Source organism: Rhinatrema bivittatum, chromosome 8, assembly GCF_901001135.1.
Source record: "Rhinatrema bivittatum chromosome 8, aRhiBiv1.1, whole genome shotgun sequence".
Taxonomy (NCBI): Eukaryota; Metazoa; Chordata; class Amphibia; order Gymnophiona; family Rhinatrematidae; genus Rhinatrema; species Rhinatrema bivittatum.
This window is the reverse complement of record NC_042622.1, coordinates 99224241-99246295: the sequence shown is the minus strand read 5'-3', so window position 1 is coordinate 99246295 and position 22055 is coordinate 99224241. Positions and strand designations below refer to the sequence as shown.

The window sequence follows — 22055 nt, the reverse complement described above, 5'->3', positions numbered from 1 at the left end:
CCATCCCCAGTCCTCTTTCCTTCTCATACTCCTTCCTCCTATCCCCTGTCCTTTCACCTTCTCCTCCCCCATCCCCAGTCCTCTTTCCTTCTCATACTCCTTCCTCCTACCCCCAGTCCTTTCACCTTCTCCTCCCCCATCCCCAGTCCTCTTTCCTTCTCATACTCCTTCCTCCTATCCCCAGTCCTTTCACCTTCACCTTCTCCTCCCCCATCCCCAGTCCTCTTCCTTCTCATACTCCTTCCTCCTACCCCCAGTCCTTTCACCTTCTCCTCCCCCATCCCCAGTCCTCTTTCCTTCTCATACTCCTTCCTCCTATCCCCTGTCCTTTCACCTTCTCCTCCCCCATCCCCAGTCCTCTTTCCTTCTCATACTCCTTCCTCCTACCCCCAGTCCTTTCACCTTCTCCTCACCCCATTCCTAGTCCTCCTCCTTTCTTCTCCCCATCCCTGGTCCTCTCAGCCTCTCCTTCTCTTTTGCCCATCCCTGAGATCTCACCCCTGTGCTAATACTTAAGATTCCTTTTCCTCCCCCAATAAAAAAAAATAAATTACACAGACACACGCAAGGTTGGAAAATGACTTAAATTTTATAATATGAAAGATGGAAATGTTTGCCAACGTGCTTCAGATTTGTCCAGTTTTTGCCACAGAATCTGTGCCTGAGCTGCCGAGGCAAACTGTGGGACTGTGCCTCACACCTCCTGCTCCCTGCTGTCGGACCTTACCCGGGAGTTGGGGAGGGGTGGAAGAAGGGGCTTAACAGCAGCAACAGTGCCTAGGGGTGGCAAACTCCTAAATCCATCTCTGGGTGCAACCCAGCTGAAAAAGCTGTCTGTGTTATGAGTCCCATAAGATCTAATGCTGCCTTACACCCTTACCCATCTGCTCAGGGCTGGCAAAGGAAGAAATGGAAACAGAAAATAAAACAAAAGAGAATAGTATTGTGCCTGACATTATTATCCTTTGCAAGTTTGGAATTATTAATGCCTAGCGAAATACTAGTGATAATTAGGACTCTGTTAAAATGTTTAAAACAAGCACATATAATACAGGTGATTGTTGACCAGCAGTTCTTAGGGGGGAAAAAAAAAAGAGTTTTTCAAATCTGTGTGGGGGTAGTAAGCATTCAGAATTGGAAATGCAATCAGTGGATGGGAGGAAAACAGCGCATGAAATTGTAAGCAAGGTCATTGCAGTCTCCAAAAAATGTTGATTGAGATGTATTCTTCTTCCCTTCCAGCTTGCAAATGGAGTGGACCACTTGATATCCGATTACAACGTAAATGATGGCCAAGTTGTTCTCCAGTTAGACTCGGTAGATAAGATGTTTACTATCGCAATTAAGAGAAATTAATTTTCTTACTCTCTCAACTGATCTGAGTCTCTCCCAAAGGGTGGCAAGGAGTGGCAAGCACCACCCCCAAAAACTGGATTGTCACTCCTTTGCCACCCCAATTTTATTCTTCAGATCGGGCAGGGATAAACTAAGCCCCTGCCCAATATGATGCTTCAGTGCAACAACTCTCCACCCCACTGCCGCCGGCAGCAGGAGTGACATTTAAGCTTACATCATTTCCTGCTGCCGCAGGGACAATCTTGCAGCTCCACGGCAGCAAGCGATAATATTCCTTAAATGTGACTCCTGCTGCTGTCCTCCAGCAGACCATAACCCACTGGTGGCTGAAGATAGGTTCTGCAGCAGCTTGCAGGGCCTCTTTCTATCTCATGGTGGCTGAAGAGAAGAGGGCACGTGAGGGACTGAAGAGAGGGAGAGGGAGAGAGGCCTAGCAATCTGCCAGCAGACCCCATCTACTAGCAGAAGAGACACAGAAAAAAGGGAAGGACATGAGAGACAGGGAGTGTGTCTGTGTGAGAGAGAGAGAAGGGGGGAGTATGTGTGTGTGAGAGATGGGGGCAGTGTGTGTCTTCCCCTCCTCTCTCCCACTAATCCTGATAATCACAGGGTATCTGGAAATCAAAGGTTCTCAGTTGTGGAGAGAGGAATTATTTGTTTTAATTATTGCATGTTGCTTGATGTTTTGAAATATTTTATTGGTGTTTGGGAAATTTTGGATATTCTATTCAACTGTTTTGAAATATTTTTTTTTTTTATGAGTATGGCGTTACTATTAAAATAGATGTTTTGGGGGCGATTTGAGAGAGATCCAAGATGGCTGACTGTTAGGTTGCGGCACGGGGACTCCTCCTGTGTGGTGATTCGCATTTCGTCGGCTGCGAGACCTGCAGCTTTGGATGAGCTTTTTTTTTCCTTCGATGGGCCGGAAGAGAAAACCAAGGACGGCGTCTTTCCCCGCGGCCCCTCCAAAGTCCTTTTTGGCGGGCCTAATGGACGCCCACGTCGTGTGCAACAGCCCAATGCCGGGGACCCAGCCGCTGGAGAGAGGGGGAAGGGGAATTTGAGCTCCCCTCTCTTCCTGGCTCTGTTTCACCGTTGAGCCCGGCCGAGGGAACACCGCCCGGTAACCCTGCAACCACAAGAATTTCCCAGGAGCCAGTTGAGACGCCATTGGACTGTGCTGTGAATGTGGTGAGCTCAGCGGGGAATGGCAGGGAAATCTTGGCAGCTGCTAGTCCGTTGGTCACTCTCGGACACCCGGGAAGGGGGTGATTTACGAGACGGAGTACGGGACAGATTCGAGAGAGAAGACAGGGAAGCTTTTGGTGATCGGTTACTACCCTCAGAAATGTCTCCTGTTCAGAGACCAGTCGAGTTTTCATTAGAAGCTATTTGGGATGCCATTGTAGAGCTTCGAAGTTCTATTTTGCAACAACTTTCTCCTATTGTACAGAAGTACAAAGATTTAGACCAGAAAGTTTCACTCAACGCACAATAAAGCTCTGGAATTTGTTGCCAGAGGATGTGGTTAGTGCAGTTAGTGTAGCTCGGTTCAAAAAAGGTTTGGATAAGTTCTTGGAGGAGAAGTCCATTAATGGCTATTAATCAATTTTACTTAGGGAATAGCCACTGCTATTAATTGCATCAGTAGCATGGGATCTTCTTAGTGTTTGGGTAATTGCCAGGTTCTTGTGGCCTGGTTTTGGCCTCTGTTGGAAACAGGATGCTGGGCTTGATGGACCCTTGGTCTGACCCAGCATGGCAATTTCTTATGTTCTTAAGTTTCTGCTTTGGGGAATACCACTACTGATTTTGGGTCAACAGCTAACCACAATTCGTGTCCAGGCAAACTCAGTGCAACAAACTCAGCTTGCACTGGTGAAGGAAAACACTAATCTGGCGTTAAAGACTGAAAACCTTGAAAATACCATAAGGAATAAAAATCTTAGATATATAAACTTTCCCAAAGTGCCTTTAATATCTCCCAGAGAGATGTTCAAAAGATATCTACACTATTTCGCTCCATAAGATGCACTTTTTTTCCCCCCAAAATGGGGGGAAAATGTCTGTGCGTCTTATGGAGCAAATGTAGCATCTCTCCCTCTCGCGTGCCGTCCCCCGCCTCCTCCCAACTCAGCCCAATCAGCATGGTGGCGCAGGTGCCTCTGTATCGCTCCATGGTGAGACCGCACCTTGAATACTATGTACAATTCTGGTCGCCGCATCTCAAGAAAGATATAGTTGCGATGGAGGAGGTACAGAGAAGGGCATCCAAAATGATAAAGGGGATGGAACAGCTCCCCTATGGGAGCTGTTCCATCCCCTTTATAGGAAAGGCTGAAGAGGTTAGGGCTGTTCAGCTTGGAGAAGAGACGGCTGAGGGGGGATATGATAGAGGTCTTTAAGATAATGAGAGGTCTTGAACGAGTAGATGTGAATTGGTTATTTACACTTTCGAATACTAGAAGGACTAGGGGGCATTCCATGAAGTTAGCAAGTAGCACATTTAAGACTAATCGGAGAAAATTCTTTTTCACTCAACGCACAATAAAGCTCTGGAATTTGTTGCCAGAGGATGTGGTTAGTACAGTTAGTATAGCTGGGTTCAAAAAAGGTTTGGATAAGTTCTTGGAGGAGAAGTCCATTAACAGCTATTAATCAAATTTACTTAGGGAATAGCCACTACTATTAATTGCATCAGTGGCATGGGATCTTCTTAGTGTTTGGGTAATTGCCAGGTTCTTGTGGCCTGGTTTGGCCTCTGTTGGAAACAGGATGCTGGGCTTGATGGACCCTTGGTCTGACCCAGCATGGCAATTTCTTATGTTCTTATGTTCGGCGTGGCGCAGGTCAGACATCAGCTGTTTGAACCGTGTGGGCTTTGGAGGCCCCTCCAGTTCAGACGGCTGGCATTTGACCTGCGCCACGCTGGCCTTCGCAGTGGGATGCACCCCGGGAACAGCAGACCGGCAGGGAACTGTTTGAACTGGAGGGGCCTCCGTAGCCCACGCGGTTCAAACAGGTGATGCAACACGCCGATCTTCGCAGTGAGATGCACCCTGGGACTGGCGGGGAGCTTGGGCTTTGCTGGCGGAGGACGATACATGGTCAATTGTTGACCTCACTTGCAGTCCAAAGTAAGAACTTCACTCCTTGTGGTTTGTGGTTGGTGCCATTTCCTTCTAATTTGTTTGGATGTATTGGAGGGTCATGTGGGTGTTATACTGCCTGGGATGGAGGACACATGACACAGACCAGCAAATAGAATTACTGCCGGTGCTGATTAAGTGGCTACCTGTTGAAATTTCAGGAGCAAATTGCTCTCCTAATCAATGTAATATAGCCCTGACTATTTATTATTGAACTTTGGAGCAGTTACGAAAGTTTAAAATAACTGGTGTGAGAGAGCTGTGTGTATGAGGGAGAGAGTCTGAGTGTATGATTGTCTGTGGATCTGTGTATATGTGAGGGAGAGCCAGTGAGGTGAGTGGGGGAGAGAGCTAGTGAGTGTGAAAGAGCCTATGTATGTATGTGAGGGAGAGAAAACCAGTGAGTGTGAGTACCTGTGTGGATGTTCTCTGCCTTACTATGAAAAACAAAACAAAAAAAAAATCCCACGGATGGCCACCAGGGGGGAACTCTGTACAGAGCTGGCAGTACCAGCAACACTTATTGTATCTTTGGCTCTTGAACAGGATAAAGACTGGCTGATGAGACTTTTTTTTCGACACAGATTAGAACTTTTTATGCAGTTTAAAGTAAAAGTTTTTCCAGATGTCTCAAGACAAATCCAAAAAAAGCGTAAACAATTCCTGTTAATGAAATCTCAAGTTCAACAAATAGGGGGTATTTTTTCCTCAAATATCCCTGCAAATGCATGGTTAAATATCAAAATAATTCATTTATATTTATTGACCCCCCCCCCCCTCAGCTGACCCAATTTCTGATTGGTAAAATACCATCTGTCAACTCTTCTGATAATCCCCAGCCATAATAACTCTTAAGCTGTTCCCAATATTGTGATATGGCTGTTGTTTGCTAATTGATCATTTCCTTTTCTTTCTATTAAATAATATATTTCCTTGGGTTGTGAACTTGAATCTCTCCTGTATTTGAGGACTTGAAAGGGTATTGAGTATAATTGAGTTGTCCTATTAATAGTGGTGATTAACATTTTTTTTTGTGTTCGTATGCCAATATCGGTTTTCTGTCAAGATTTTATCTTGCTTGTATTGTAAATGCATAAATAAAAAATTAAAAAGAAAATTGATGTTTTATATTTCTTGATTTTATTGTTTGATATTTTATGAGGAATGGTTATATTTTAACTTTTCCATTGTTGCACGACATACAGAGTCTGGCTTGTTGCGGTTTTCAGTTCAGTTTGTTGGCACATTTCTGTTTATGTTTTATGGTCACTTTATTCGATTTGGTGAAGGTCTGTCTGTATTCTGCATGTGTGACTGAAGTGAGGGATTCTGCTAGCGTGTAGCTTCATTAAGGATCTGTTGCAGTATAGCTTATTGTGTTTTCCACACAGGAGCTGCATTGTTGTTCCAGACCCGGTGTAATATTGCAATGCTGTCTTTCCTAGGAAGGGTTATTGCTGTTTGAATTCTGGGAGTTAGTGCTGTCTGCTGTATGACAGGGTTGCTACACAGGTTCTGAGTAATTTTTTTTTTTTTTGGAGAGTTTTGTGTTACTTCACAAAGTATCTTGCAGTGGAAGGTGTTTGTGTTGCTGTTACTGAGGTGATAGCAGAATTTGAAAATTTTATTTTGTATGGTGGGTTGTAAGGGAAAACCTCTAAAATCTTTTGTAGGACAAATTTCTATAGAAGCAAAGTATATTACAGAACTGGAGGTACAGGTTTTTATATTGAGATTTTATCACTTCATGCATAGACTCCATCCTTTGCTCTGGTATTTATATTGAAGAACTGGTTGAAAGAAGATATCAGTTTTAATTTTCTTTTTACTGAGGAGGTTTTCAAATTTGCGCCAAAGGCAATTGGGGATTTTTCATTACAGTCAATAGAAAGGCAGAGGACTATGCTGTGGGGATGAGCCTGATTTGTAGAAATGACACTTTGACCTGCTCCCCCCCCCCCCCAAATAATGCTGTTTAGAGATGCTACTGGCCTCACCTAAGCTCTTTTTGTCAACTCTTTGCTCCTCTTACAGATTCCATCAAATGATTTCCTGTGTGTTGCGTTCCGAGTGAAGGAAATATTTCATGTAGGGATGTTGAACCCCTCACCATTTACTGTCTATGAATTCCATGCCCCAGGTAACCTGCATCTTCTCATAACTGTTTGTTTAAATGCACACAGCAATGTAACTTGTGTAACACAGACAGTAATGGGCAGATAGTCTATCATTAGGACCCCTTGCTTGCTACAGAATTGACATTTACAGTGATCAGGAGGCTGATGGACCTTTGATCTGACTCAATATGGCTTTTCTTATGTTCGTGTGAGACCATTCAGGTTTGCAATGGGGATTCTGCTGGTGCTATAGGAGCCAGACCTGTAGTGAGCTCACAGAAGAAACCTAAATACTTTAACCTATTTGTTTATGTCCTACCACTGCACTTTACCCTGTTAGATTATAGTAAAAAGGAAATTAATCTAAGCTTGTAGGGAAATCAAATGTTGTCTATCAGTTTGCAATTTATGAAATATTCCCTGAAAAGAATAAACTTCCATCTGTAATAGAATGGTAATAATATCTGAGCTCATAGCTCTCTTTCAGGAGAGAGACTTTGTCTTATCTGGTCAAAAAATCCAACGCACTTTCACTGCCTGGTAGCCAGGTGCCACAAGCTTCCACTGATTTTCTTTCTGTTAACCCTGTCCCCTCTGACAGAGATCTTGAGGGGAATCTTGACTCTCTAGTCTCTGTGCTACCTCACAGCTCTAGCATCTTTTCTTCTCTGGGCTTTCTTCTCTAGTATAATCACAAAGTTTGCCCCATCCTTTCATTGAGTGCAACATGCTACTCAAGGCTGATGTGAAGGTATTAGGTGAACCTTTCAGCTTGGCACTCCCTGCCTCCCACCTGAAACCCATATGGTATTAGGCCTAGTGTATTGCATGCTGGGTGTGGGCTTAGCCCTCAGAAAGCCATGAGTAAACAAATTACAATTACAATATAGTAAAACTCTCATACCAAAACAGAACTAACTGCCAGCACCCAACCAGTAACAAACCTAAGTTTGAAAAAGCAACAGTGCAAATATTACACCAAGCTTTAAAACACCAATACATATCCTATTAGGAAAATAGAGAACCCTACAGAAACTACTCGCTAACCGAATACCTCACCTCGATCACACATTCTGAACATAGACTGACCCTCACCAAATACAAAATAAAGAGACCATAAAGTACAAATAGAAATGTGCAGACAACAACTGAATCAGAAACTGCAACAAGGCAAACTCTGTTTTCAGGGCATCAATGGAAAATCAGAAACATCATCATTCCTTATAAAACATCAAACAATACAATGAAAAAATATAAAACATTAATAACTGTAAAACCATACTAATAACAAGAATAAATATTTCAAAATAGCTGATGTACAGAACATCAAATAATTAAAAACTCATAAAATTTTCCCAACACCAATAAAATATTTCAAAACATCATACACATCAAATAACTCCAATAATTAAAACTATTAACGATTTTAAAAATCCCCCGCTCTCCATACCTGGAAACTTTTGATTTCCAGGTATCCTAAGACTTTTCTGGATTAGCAGGGGGGGAGAGAGGTTTAATATCACAAACTTTCTCTTCTTTTTCTCATACACACACACACACATGCTCTCACACACAATCACACAAGTATGCTCACAAATGTGCAATTACACACACATATACACACATATATGCTCACATACACATACATACAATCACACAAACATTCTCTCACATACAATCACACACAGAGATGTTCATGTACACAGACACACTAACATGCTCACAAATGCTCAGTCACATGCTCACACATGCTCACTTTCTCAATCACTCACTTTTTCCCCTCTCCAGAAACACAAGGAGCAGCAGCCTCCTCCTTCAGCCCACCATGGACAGGACTCTCCTATTGCTTCAAGCCTACTGCTCCATCCTGCTTCTGCTTCCTTGTCTGTGTGGTCTGCTGCTTCCGCCTTCTGCTCCCCTCACTCCCAATGCACTGTTTGATTCTTCTGCTGCTTTCCATGGCCACACAAGCTTGCTACCTTTGCTCCCCACATGGTGCACCTACTGTACTAATCTTCTGCTGTAGATGCTGTGTGGGCCCCGCAGCTTCAACCTTCTGTTTCCATACCACACAGACCCAGTGGCTTCAGCCTTCTGCTCCTGATGCCATGTGGGCCCAGCAGCTCCAGCCTTCTGATGCTGTGCAAGCCCAGTGGCCCCAGCCTTCTGCTCCAGCCGGCTTTTAATCTCCGTGGCAATGCAGGCCCGCTGCACTGCCACAGAGAATGTGATAATACTTCTGTATTGCTGCATTGTGAGACTGTACCTAGAATATTGTATACAGTTCTGGTCACTGCATCTCAAAAAAAGATATTGCTTTACTGAAAAAGGTACAGATAAGGGTGATCAAAATGATAAAATGGATGGAACAGCTCCCCTATGAGGAAAGGCTAAAGAGGTTAGGGCTGTTCAGCTTGGAGAAGAGATGGCTGATGTGGGATATGTAGAGGTCTATAAAATCATGAGTGGAATAGAATGAGTAAATGTGAATCGGTTATTTATTCTTTAAAAAAAATACAAAAACTAGGGGATACTCCATGTCCTTAGTAAATAGCACATTTAAAACAAATTGGATAAAAAAAATTTCACTCAACACACAATCAAGTTCTGGAATTCATTGCTGAAGAATAAGGTTGTTATTATTTGTGATAATTGTGGGTGGATCCTTGGGCCGGTGGCAGATGACCATGCCCCCGGGGGAAGATCCCGAAAGGGACCACCGGTCAGGCTCAGAGTTGGGAGACACACACTAGATCTTTTATTAAACTGTATATTGTACCACCAGTGGTGGCAGTAGTGAGCTGGAAGAGCCCGGCTAGGCTGTAGTCCCTCAGGCACTGGATCAGCGATCCCAGGATGGCTGAGCTGTAGAGAAACTGAGATAGTGAGTAGGCAGTAGGGATGTGAATCGTTTTTTGACGATTTAAAATATTGTCCGATATATTTTAAATCGTCAAAAATCGTTAGGGCCACGATACAATACCAATTCCCCCGATTTATCGTTAAAAAATCGTAAATCGGGGGAAGGGAGGGCAGGAAAACCGGCACACTAAAACCCCCTAAAACCCACCCCCGACCCTTTAAATTAAATCCCCTACCCTCCCGAACCCCCCCCAAATGCTTTAAATTACCTGGGGATCCAGCGGTGGTCCAGAACGGCGGCGGTCCGGAACGGCCCCCTCAATTGAATCCTGTTGTCTTCAGCCGGCGCCATTTTGCAAAATGGCCGCCGCAAAATGGCGGCGGCCATAGACAAAACGATTCGACGCAGGAGGTCGTTCCGGACCCCCGCTGGACTTTTGGCAAGTCTTGTGGGGGTCAGGAGGCCCCCCCAAGCTGGCCAAAAGTTTCTGGGAGTCCAGCGGGGTTCAGGAAGCGATTTCTTGCCGCGAATCGTTTTCCGTACGGAAAATGGCGCCGGCAGGAGATCGACTGCAGGAGGTCGTTCAGCGGGGGTTCCGGGAAAGCTCTGAGAGAGAGATGGTAACTCACTGGTGTTGTAGGCAGCGGTGATTTCCTGGCAGAAGTTGTATTCGGTAGCAGGTCCGGAAACGTGGGCCCTCGAGGAGCGAGTACCGGTTCCAGACTGCGACCTGAAAAGTAAGAGAGCGAGGCCCCCGAGGAGCGGGTACCCCTGGTAAAGTCCGAGGAGGCAGAGTAGCAAAGTAAGCGGAGAGCGAATCCCATCCGCAGCGATACCTGGAGGAATCCCCCTTGCTAACGCGAACAGCTAACAAAAACGAAGACCTTAAGTATCCGGTGAGGATGACGTCATCTCAGGAGGACGCCCCTGAGGTTCGTGCCACAGCTGGTACTTGAGTCGGGGCCGTGCCGTGCGCCCTTAGACCTCAGGAGAACATGGCGGAAGGCAGTGTCTAGCCGGTCCGGGAATGCCGGAGGAGGTTGGCAAGATGACGCCGTGGCAGCCAAACTTCCATCAACCAAAGAGGGAGTCGCCAAAGAGGTAAGGTGGGTGGAGTGGAGACGTCAGGCAGCGACGGTCGCAACAAAGGTTAAGGCAGTTAGTGTAGCTGGGTTTAAGAAAGGTTTGGACAAGTTCCTGGAGGAGAAGTTCATAAACTGTTATAAACCGGATAGACATGAGGAAAGTCACTACTTATCCTTAAGTGATAATAGCATGTTATTTACCTACTGCTTGGGATCTTGCCTGGTACTTGTGACCTGGTTTGGCCATTTATGGAAACAGAATACTGGGCTTGATGCAATTCTTATGTTATGCTCATGCTCCTGAGAAAAGCGGCCATATCACCTTCTCCTTCCAGCACAGACACCTCTTCCTCTTCCAGGCCATGGGGTCGGGAAGGAGGAGGTGACATTGCTCTGCCGCTACTAGAATGGTGGTGCCCCAGCCATCTACTTAGTTCACCTAGTCCTTCCGTTGCACCTGATGCCACTATTTCAAACTCTCTTCTGTCATTTGGAGTACTGCAGTCATTCCTATATAGGCTTCTTCCTTTCTCATTATGACCTCACCATTTTCTCCAAAGCTCTGCTGTTTGCCTGCTTTTTCAGGCTCCTGCTACCCTGTTCACTATCTCCATCAGTTGAGACTATTAGTCTTTGCCATCAAATGCATACACAGCCTGGCTTCACCATACTTTTCTACCCTTGTCTTTTGCCACTCCCCATGATGTTTCTCAAACCATTAGCACTGAACTGTGCTCTCAGTTCTGTGCACTAAACAAGCCTCTTTATGATTTTGCACACTCTGTCTTCTTGCACCTCACCTTTGGAACAATCTCCCTCCTTCGGTTCAGGACGCCCTGCGGTTGTCCATGTCATACTCCTACTTAAAGAGCCACTTCTTTAAAATGACTTTCCTATGACTACCATAGTTGAGCTCAATGTTAAAATTAATCATTTATCAAATATTCATTGTACATATACCTCTGTGTGGGCTCAATATATTCCACTATGAGTTCTCTTCTGGAGGCCACCAAATAAATCAATCACTCTTTCTCTCACCAAATGCCATTCTGAGTTTGGATGTAGGGAATGCATACAAGGCGTGTTCAGTCATTGCAGCTCAGTCATAACTAATATATGCATTGGATTTATTTTTTTGATCCTGTAGATAAACAATGCACCATATTTTATAACCCATATGGAGATGAACATCTGGTGAAATTGTGCCAAGGAGATGAGTGTAAATGCATGGAAGGTAAAACCAAGAACTCAAGTACAGTTGTAATTGGGAGTTGGGGGTGCTGTAGATCTGATGTATTTGCAAATAACAAAACAATAAGTATGAGTATTTATTACTCTAATTTTTATTATTTATTGGATTTAATTTATCTCCTATAGCCTAAGAATCCAAGTAGTATACATGTATTTATGTTTACTGTTTACCTCCCCCCAAAGGCTCAAGGCGAGAGAACATAACATGTAACATAAAATACATTTATATAAGCAGCAATCCATGCTTTGTGTTGTGTGTTCAAAAGCAATATTATTATATGCTCATATGTGAATTCTTTCTTTTCATATACCAAGGGTTTTTTTAATTCTAATTTAATTAGTTGTTTTTTTTACCACTTTTCCAATAAAAATTATCCAGAGCTACACACTGTAGTTTTTAAAATTTAATTAGTAGTGACCTAAAATTCTTAGAACTTTATTTAAAGAATGTATATTATATCTGAATACCATTCCAGTTACTTCCTTTTTATCAATCTCTTTAACGCGAAGTGACATCTAATGTTCTAGGTCTCCTTAATGCCCTGAAACTCATTACTAATTTTCTTTTTATAATAAATCAGATATAATATGGTATTGAGACCATCAATAGAGCTAAAGAAAGGCCAGTGGAATGAGTTTAAAGTTGTGAGCTCTGATGCCCAGAGATCTGTGACTGCTACTGGTCCCTTATGATGCAATAACTGGCCATCTGGTCACATGATATTGTCTGCCCAATGATAGCAACCTTTGGTCATCTATCACTACTGCTAATTCTCTCCAAATACAGCGGAATGCAGCCAGATGCAGAATGCAATGGATTTATCCATAACTGCGGATAAAAGAAGAGATAAAGCTTGCCTGAGTGACACAGTCTATGGTAAAATCATGATAAGTAATAATATCAATAAATAATGTATTATCAAGTATACTCAATAGATGGGGACTAAGAAAATCTGTATTTTCTGAATTTTGCCCATTGATTGCCCAGAAATTCATTAAAGCTAAGGCAGATATTATTGTCTTCCTTTTTTTTTTTTTACTGTATTAATCCATCCCCCTTCTGTTGTTGGTCACTTTTGTTCTTTGTTTGGGGTTGGATATCCAGATAATAAAAGGGTTATTCCAAACTTAATCTGGAGTTTGTGGCCTATGTAGTTCTGGAGTTTGTAGGCCTATGCGGTTCCAGTGACCGAGCTCTGTAATAATTTCTGAAAATGTAATCAGAGCAAGACCTGTCTTTTCTCCTTAAAGTCAAATGGCATTTGTAGTTCATACCAATTTTCTTCCTTTAAAAATAAATTTAAAAATCTCATGAATGGAGAGGGGGTGGGGGAAGAAGTGGAATTGTGGTTAGAGGAATGGGCTATGAACCTGGGAAACCCACATTCAAACCTCACTTTCCCCATTGACTCTACTTGTGAGTTTGGGCAAGTCACTTTATCTCCCATTGCCTCAGGAGCCCACCTAAATTGTAAGCTCTTTGGAACCTGGACTTATCAGACCTGAAAAAATATTATAAACCACTTTAAACTAAAATTGGAAAGGTAGTCTACAAAAAGAAAATATTATTATATATTATAAATTGGACTGGCTTGTCTGATCCCTAAGAATAACACAACCGGGACCAGTTTTCAAATAGCCCCTATAGTTGCAAACTCTGGGGGTCATTTACCAGACGGATCGCACGCGATAAGGGATGTTTCGCACGCGAAAAGTCCCTTATCGCGTGCGATTCCAAGATGGGGGCGGTGTCGGCCCCGGAAGAGGAGGAGTCGTGGCGTCACCGGGGCCGACGCCGCGAAGACGCCGTGGACGACGAAAAGGTAAGGGCCTTTTCGCGTCCTATTTCGCGCCCAAGAGCTACACCTTCTATGGTGGCGCTATTGGGTGCGAAACCGGCAGCGATCGCACCGCAGTGGTGCGATCGCTGCCGGCTAGCGCAGGACCGCCCCCCGTTTCGGCCCCCCCGCCCCTCATTACCTAAAGTATCGCAGGCCTGCGATACTTTCGAAAATGAGGCCCTATGACGGTGCTTTTAACGCATGTACTTTAAAGACATTTTCAAAAACAAACTAACTACCCACATTGTTTCTTTCTGAAAATGAGTAAATGCAAAGTACATGCACTAAAAGCAGCTGTGCACTTTGCAGCTGGGGATCAAAACAGCATGCATTCAATTGAAAACCAAATCTATGCACACTGTGTTATGACTGGGCAGTGGGCAAGCAAGAGGTGGACCCTTGGGCCGACCTGCAGGTAAACACGGAGCAGGCCGGGAGGCGGAGTCAGAGCTTGGCAGGAACACCCGGAGCCTGGAATCCCCCCCCCCGCCCGGGAGGGGCCCGTAGGAACCCGGGCTCTGGGGACTAGCACAGTTCAAGATAGTCCAGAGGGTTCAGAGAGTTCAAGAATGGCTGCCAGAGAAGAGTCAGGGAACTGGGTAGCCGGCGGGTCACTGATGAAGGCGGGGTCTGAACCGGCCGAGGGTAGGAGGCCAGGCTGTGGGCCTACCCGGGAGCAGGAGAGTAGAGTGACCAGCACAGGGGTCCGGGTGAACCGGGACCGAGGCAGTCAGCTGGCTAGCGAGAGGTCCGTGAGGCAACCTGGGGTCAAGGCAGGCGGCAGGCTGGCGAGAAGTCCGTGTGGCAAACCGGGGTCAAGGCAGGCAGCAAGCTGGCGAGAAGTCCGTGTGGCAAACCGGGGTCAAGGCAGGCAGCAAGCTGGCGAGAAGTCCGTGAGGCAAACCGGGGTCAGGAACCAGGAGACAACGAGAGCAGCAAGTAAGAACAGGAACAGGAAGCAACTAGTCAGCAGGAAACCTCGTTGCAAGGCGTCTAGTGAGGGACTGGACGCCGGTTAAATCTGGAGTACAGCATGACGTCAGTAAGCGAGGCGGAGCTGGGCTTCTGGGTGCTGTGCGCTTAAGAAGACTCTTCTCGCACGCGCGCACGGGGCCAGGCAGGGATAGGCCTGTAATGGCGTCTTCCTCGTGGGGAGTCCTCGGCCGGCGGCCCTATTGAGCCTGGATTCAAGCGGTTTCCTAAGGGAGCTGAAGCGACGGTAAGCGGGCCTGAGCCCGAACATGAGAGGGGCGGTGGGAACCGCAACACACTGTTTCTCCTTCTCTGACCTAAACATGCTAGAGTTGCCAGCTGGCTCCATATTTTCAGGACAGATTCATCCAGTCCTGGTTTTACCACATAGCATGCAGGGACTTGTAGTTTTGCTTTTCTTAACAACTGCAGTAGGGAAATCAGAATTACAAGTCCCTGTCCTGAAAATCTGGAACTAGTTGGAATCCTAAAAGATGCCTATAGCAAGGCCTCCTTTTTCCAACACCTAAAAGTGTGCACGCTGTGGAAGCCTACAGGTACTTAGCCGCTCTGTGAAGGGAATTTTTCTCACAGTTCATTGTACCTGGGTCAACTGCTATTTACAACGAGCATTTTACATTCATGGGAGTGCGTGATCAGATTTTCAGTACTACAAATGCTCTTAGGTTCCAGAAATGAAACTATAATATAAAGATAACCACACAAATTGCACCAACCAGCAGAACCTGACCTCAGCACACTTAGCTTTGGTTTGGTCTATGATTTCAACATGTATGTAAAACTTTTCTTTTTCAGAAAGGGAAAATATCAAAAACAGAGACATTAGCAGTGCCGAGAAAATAAATCATTGGTATAAGCTAGGCTACAAAATCTGTGAATCCCACGTTTTTCCAGAAGCGTTCTTCCTATTCTGGCTTGATGGGGAAAAATGATTTTCAGCTCCCAGTGCATTGTCAAATTATCCACCCCAGAAGTGGCTGCATGTGTATTACTCAATATAATTGGAAGTTTGTTGGGATCCTGTAGGGATGCCATATTTTATCTCAGTTCAAGCCATGCTTATTGCTTTCCTGTCTGCTTTCTGAAGTGATATCAAGCATCTACTTCTTTCCTTTCCAGCCTATAAGGTTATGATCGTGTCTTCTACTGAAGATGGCAATTTTATGAAATACGCTGCAACCCTTCAGGATATCTACAAGAAAGGTCAGGACGTTCACATCTTGCTCAGAGAAATGAGACAGAAGTGAATACTAATGTAGAGAGGTGATGGTGAAACCAGACTTCCAGGCAGTGAGAGTTTTTAGCCCCTCTGTCTTTGACAGATGAGTTCTCCAGGCTGTGGGATGTGACGTGGCTTGCTAAGTTCCTAACAATGCAGCAAAGGGCAAGAAAGAGGCAGAAGAAAATGGAAGACTAGAGAAACAGCCTTTAGCAGGATTAACATTTATTTATTTATTTAGCTACCGTTTTTATCCTACGTTCCAAGGGCAAAGATGGCTTATGATTTTGCTCTAAGATTCCCCCCCCCCCCCCCAATAACTTTTGTAATTGGTGTCCCATTCACATCAAATTTTCAGGAGATGTCAGGGGGGGACCCAAGAACTCTGACAGGGTGGGTTTTGTTTTGTATTCCTACATCCAGTATCTGCAGACCGCGGACATGGGCACGTGTACATCCCAGAAAGTGAGCTCCAGTAGTTCTGCCTGAAGATTTTTGTTTTCTATCTTGTTAGCTTCAGTTTTGCTTTTATTTGCTTCCCATTCTGGACCCTGCTGTAAGACTGCAGGTGGCGACTTGAGTTTTATTTTTTGCTTAATTACTGAAAGAACTGCTTCTAAATCCATTCCCTTTCCTACCGTCAGGGGAAAGCTTTGTGAAAAGAAACACAGAAGTAGCTTTTATTAAAAAGAAGACCTGCTCTGATGTTGAGCTGAACGGAGGAAATCAGTATCTGATCATGGGCAAAGAGGGTCTCCAAATCCAAAGCTTCTTTAGCTTTCGGTGAGTGCTCTTGGTCGTTTCTTTGGAAGTTTTCAAGGGGTTTTCTTGAAAGTCTTTCATAAAGGTTCATCACTAGGACCCACCAGACAGGGAAGAGCCAAACAATTCTGGTTGGGATATAAAAATAATCAAGGCAGAGGCAAGTGACCTCCCTTCTTATTGATTTCAGTAATTTTCACGATAAACAAATTCCTTAAAGGGTGTGAACTTAATCTATTTGTGGTGCTGAACAGTAATGAAAGGAGGACAACCATGGATATTGTTTTAGACAACCCACCAATAAGTATGAGTCAATACAAGAGGGAGATCATACACAACCAGGTAGATCCTCCCATCACCATTCAACACTATCCACCAAGCTCTATTAAGGTATATTAATGGCAACCATTAAACTAGCCACTCCCAGTTGCATGGCCTTCATTTGCCTTTTCACTAATCATAGGTCACAGTCCATTTAATCACAGCCCATTTTTTATGTACATATAAAATAATAACTTATCTGATTAGTGAAGGTGACTTCCAAAAATATCTCCATGGCATCTCATCAACCTGACACAGGTCCGTGTTTCAAAATAAGGATCTGTATTGGGGGGGATTTCTTTGCTTTGCATATGGCTGTGTTGAACATCATTTCTTCATTTGAAGTTGCTCAAAATCTCCTTTTTGCTTGCCTGATAAAATGGGCATCTTTACTCTGGATTTCCTAAATCCTGGTTTAATGAGAATTTCACAGCAAGATGAGAAAAGATGCTCACTATGTCAGGAAAATAAATGTGCTTGATTATTGCTTTTTAAAAAATGTTCTCTATTAATCCTGCCATCTTTTCTTTCTCTTCCCCAGAGGACTTGCCTGGGTGATTCAGTGGACCCTCACAATCTGGCGCCCACACACACACACACACACACACACACACACACCAATACCAAGCATTTCTCTCTCTCTCACACACACAAACACACCCACACGGTGCCACCTTCTCAACCAGCTGATCCACTGTCATCCCTCAGCCTCTTCCTACACTCAAGGATCCCCATTCAGACTCTCCTAACCTTACCAAAATGATCCCCCTTTGCTTTGTGTACTCCACACTCACTTCCCTCTCATCCTGTTCCCAGCAAGCTGCTTGGGAGGGGAGGAGCTAGATCAGGAAGCAAGGGGTTGTCCTTTGCTGAGTAAGATGCAGCACAGCTGTAGGCAGTAAATCTTCAGCTGGCCTGCCATCCCTTCAGGAGACTTTTGCCACCCAAGGCACAGGCCTAGTGTGCCTATTGACACTTCCAGGTCTCTCTTACAGTTGGTATGGTTTAAAGACTTTTCCCCCAGAGGAAGGGATTTCCACACTAGTGGTCTAAGTTTTGCCATACTCTTTTCTCTTTTGTAGGTATGAGTATCCTTTAGACTCCATGACCTGGATTGAATGGTGGCCTACAGAAGCAGACTGTGATGCCGCCATGTGTAAAACCTTTGTGAACACTCTGGATGAATTTTCTGAAAATATCCTTCTTTTTGGATGTTAACATGCTCAGAATCATTCACTGTGTAACGCTGCCAACAGCACTGGTTTCAAGAAGACAGTTGAAGACTTGCAGTTCTTGGACTATTCCCTTAACATTTTTCAGCCACTTGCATTTTAGCTTAGAAACAGTTTATTTCCTTATCTGTTATTATTGTATTTGCTCTTATCCCCAGTTATTTGACACATTTTGCAATAAACACTATAAATGACAGAGAAACATGACAGGATGCGACAGAAGTATGTAGAAGTATTTTGTCTCACATACACTATCTTAATGCCAGGAAAATTAAGGAAAAAAACTTGACTTATAGTAAATGTGTGCCTGATTATTGTATTTTTTTTAAAAAAAGTTCTCACTTTAATCCTGCCATCTTTTCTTTCTCTTCCCCAGATGACTTGCCTGGGTGTTTCAGTGGCTCCCACCTGGCCTGGGGCAGTTCATCTAAGACAAAGGTGGCAAACTCCAATCCTCAAGAGCCACACAGGCCTTGTTTTCAGGATATTCACAAAGATATGCATGCACTGTCAACTTTATATATAAATTTATTTCATGCATATTTATTGTGCATATTCTGAAAATCAGGCTTTTGAGGCCTGGAGTTGTCAGCCCTGTTCTAAGGTGTACTATCAGCTCTGCTGATTGGACAGCAGAGATCACTGCAGTAGTGGTACTGATGTAAATCTGCTGTTAGTTAGACTGCGGCGTTAGCAATCTTTTATTAATGGCTCCTAAAGGAGGAGGAGTCAGCAATCTTGTAGTGTCTCAGATATCGTTTTGCTAAGGAGTAGCAATCTGTAATGAATCTGATATAGTTGGGGGTGGATCCCTGGGCTGGTGGCAGATGACCATGCTCCCGGGAGGATATTCCGAGAGGGACTACCGGCTAGGCTTGAGTATGGAGACAGACACACATTAGTTCTTTTATTAAACAGGTTTTTGAAACCACCAGAGGTGACAGTAGTGAGCTGATATGCCCGGCAGCTACTGGAACAGCGATCCAGGATGGCTGAGCTGTTGAGAAACTGTAGAAAGTGAGTAGGCAGAGTAGGCAGAGTTCATGAACAGAACTAGATGACAAAACTCACATAAGGTCTCAAGGAAGCTCAGGAGCTGGAAAGGTTTAGGCCCTCGAGGAGCGAGTACCTGGTTCCAGGGAAAGCTCTGAGAGAGCAATGGTAATTCACAATTGTTTGTAGCAGCGATAGCTTCCAAGCAGTAGAGAATCTTCAGAGTGTCCAGGAACATGGGCCCTTGAGGAGCGAGTACTGGTTCCTATCTGTAATCTGAAAGTAAAGAAAAAGATCGAGGCCCCCGAGGAGCAGTTACCTCTGGTAAGTCCGAGGAGGCAGAGTAGCTTGGGAGGTATAGCCGAAGCAAACCCCTTACCCTTGCTAACTCAGTTAGATAGTGAAAATAGAGACCTTTAAATACTGTAAGCGGATGAGGTAATCTCAGGGGGACGCCCCTTAGGTTCGCGCTCTTGCTGGTATTTCAATCAAAGCGTGCGCCCTAGGTCTTCAGGCAACATGGCGGATCTGCAACATCGAGCCTGTCCAGGGACGCCGGAGGGAGACGGCATGAAGACGCCGCAGCAGCCAGCCGTCCATCAGACTCGGAGGGAGTTGCCACAGAGGTAAAGAGGGCGGAGTGAGAACATCAAGCAGCGACGGTCGCAACAGGTACTAGTGGCAACCCATGCATGAGCACACTACCTCCACGTTGTGCCCAAAACTGACAGCCCTGACAGATGAGGATCCAAATCTAGATCCCCTTGCACCACAGTGCATAGGATGATATTCTGAATCATGGGGCTGGCCCAATTATTGTAGAGCTTTGTGTATTTCCCATGTGAAACCAGGGCAAAGCTAATGCTGCTGTTCCCAAGCTGAAGAAACAAACTCCAAGCAATCATATTACTGGCATTGGCAATTGAGCCACCATGTTCTATTGCCTGTAGATTCCCAGCAGTCCAAAACATTGGGAGGATGACATCGGGAGGGAGGCTGGCACACCTCTCAATAAAGGTTCCTTTGGGAGCCACTGCTTTTAAATTTTTTCTACAGAATGTAAAACCATAGAAGACTGGCGGGTGGCTAATGTAACCCCAATATTTAAAAAGGGCTCCAGGGGCAATCCGGGAAACTACAGACCAGTTAGCCTGACTTTAGTGCCAGGAAAAATAGTGGCAAGTGTTCTAATTGTCAAAATCACAGAACATTAGGGATGAAAATATCGTACAATATTTTCTAATCCGTCAAGTATCGGCGGTCCCCGAAAATGATAGGAAAACCCCAAGAAATTTTTGTGTGGTTTTCTTAGCATTTTGGGGGCAGGGGGAAGAAAGGGCACACAGAAAAAAAACCCCCAAAACCTACCCCGACCCTATAGATCTAACTATATGCAATCCCCCACCCTTCTGACCCCCCAAAAACTTTCCTAAAGTACCTGGTGGTCCAGCGGGAGTCCCGGGAGGGGAGCGATCTCCTGCTCCTGCTCACATAGTAGGAGCAATGGATGGCCCGCACCATTTTTTAAGATAGCGCCAGCCGTCCATTGCTCTTACCATGTGACAGGGGCTGATCAATGGCACCGATAGCTCCTGTCACATGGTAAGGGCAAAGGGCCACTGGCGCCATTTTGTTTACTGGCAGCCAAAGACCTGAGAGTGGGAGATCATTACCGGGATCCCCGCTGGACCACTGGTACTTTAGGAAAGTTTGGGGGGGGTCGGGAGGGTGGGAGATCCTAAATAATTAGATTTAAAGGGGGGGGGGGGGTTTCGGCTCGGGACAGCAGAAAACAAAAACTGTCCGGACCACAGGAAACGGAATTTCCCAGGATTCCAGCACCCGATTCACATCTCTACAGCACATATAGAAAGACATGGTTTAATGGAACAAAGTCAGCATGGCTTTACCCAAGGCAAGTCTTGCCTTATAAATCTGCTTCACTTTTTTGAAGGAGTTAATAAACATATAGATAAAGGTGAACTGGTAGATGTAGTGTATTTGGATTTTCAGAAGGCGTTTGACAAAGTTCCTCATGAGAGGCTTCTAGGAAAAGTAAAAAGTCATGGGATAGGTGGCGATGTCCTTTCGTGGATTACAAACTGGCTAAAAGACAGGAAACAGAGAGTAGGATTAAATGGACAATTTTCCCAGAGGAAGGAGTGGGCAGTGGAGTTCCTCAGCGATCTGTATTGGGACCCTTACTTTTCAATCTACTAGATAAGGGAGCCCTGACCGATGTGTCGCAAATGCGCAGTAGAGAGCAGCTCTACCGCGCATGCACCGGCGAGCACGTCGGCCAGAGTGCCTGAAAAAAAAAATGGCGCTGGGTCGCTAGGAGCAGGAGCAGCGGTGGCAGCGGCGACGATGAGCAGGAGCGGGAGGAGCAGTAGCGGCGTCGGCGGCACGCGAGGGAGGGAGGGACAGCCCCCATTATCGGTTGTGGATGAGCTGAAAGGGGGGGGGAGGGAGTGAGGGGAGGGAGGAGAGAGGGAGGGGAGGAGAGAGTGAGGAGAGTGAGGGGGAGGGAGGAGAGGGAGAGGGGAGGGGGGAAGGTGAGAGGGAGGGAGAATAGAGGGGAGAGGAGAGAGTGAGGGGAGGGGGGAGGGAGACTAGAGGGAGGGAGGGAGAATGAGGGGGAGGGAGTGGGAAGGAAATGGACCTAAATTTTTTTTTTAAATGTAGCCCGTTGTTACGGGCTTAACGGCTAGTATATTTATAAATGATCTGGAAAGAAATATGACGAGTGAGATAATCAAATTTGCAGATGATACAAAATTGTTCAGCGTAGTTATTAAATCACAAGCAGATTGTGATAAATTGCAGGAAGACGTGAGCCTGGAAAATTGAGCATCCAAATGGCAGATGAA

General features: G+C 45.0%; 1 protein-coding gene across 1 annotated transcript in view; it reads left to right on the top strand.

Annotated features, from left to right (window-relative positions):
• The window catches only part of C5 (complement C5), a 128095-nt gene extending 109556 nt beyond the window's left edge, over nt 1–18539 (top strand). The window contains exons 35-41 of the mRNA XM_029613368.1: nt 1243–1317; nt 6543–6648; nt 11721–11807; nt 12612–12701; nt 15778–15861; nt 16522–16660; nt 18043–18539. Of these exons, the coding sequence (XP_029469228.1) occupies nt 1243–1317; nt 6543–6648; nt 11721–11807; nt 12612–12701; nt 15778–15861; nt 16522–16660; nt 18043–18178 (717 nt within the window). The 3' untranslated portion in view covers nt 18179–18539. The remainder of the gene's footprint in view (nt 1–1242; nt 1318–6542; nt 6649–11720; nt 11808–12611; nt 12702–15777; nt 15862–16521; nt 16661–18042) is intronic.
• Nucleotides 18540–22055: the final 3516 nt, after the last annotated feature.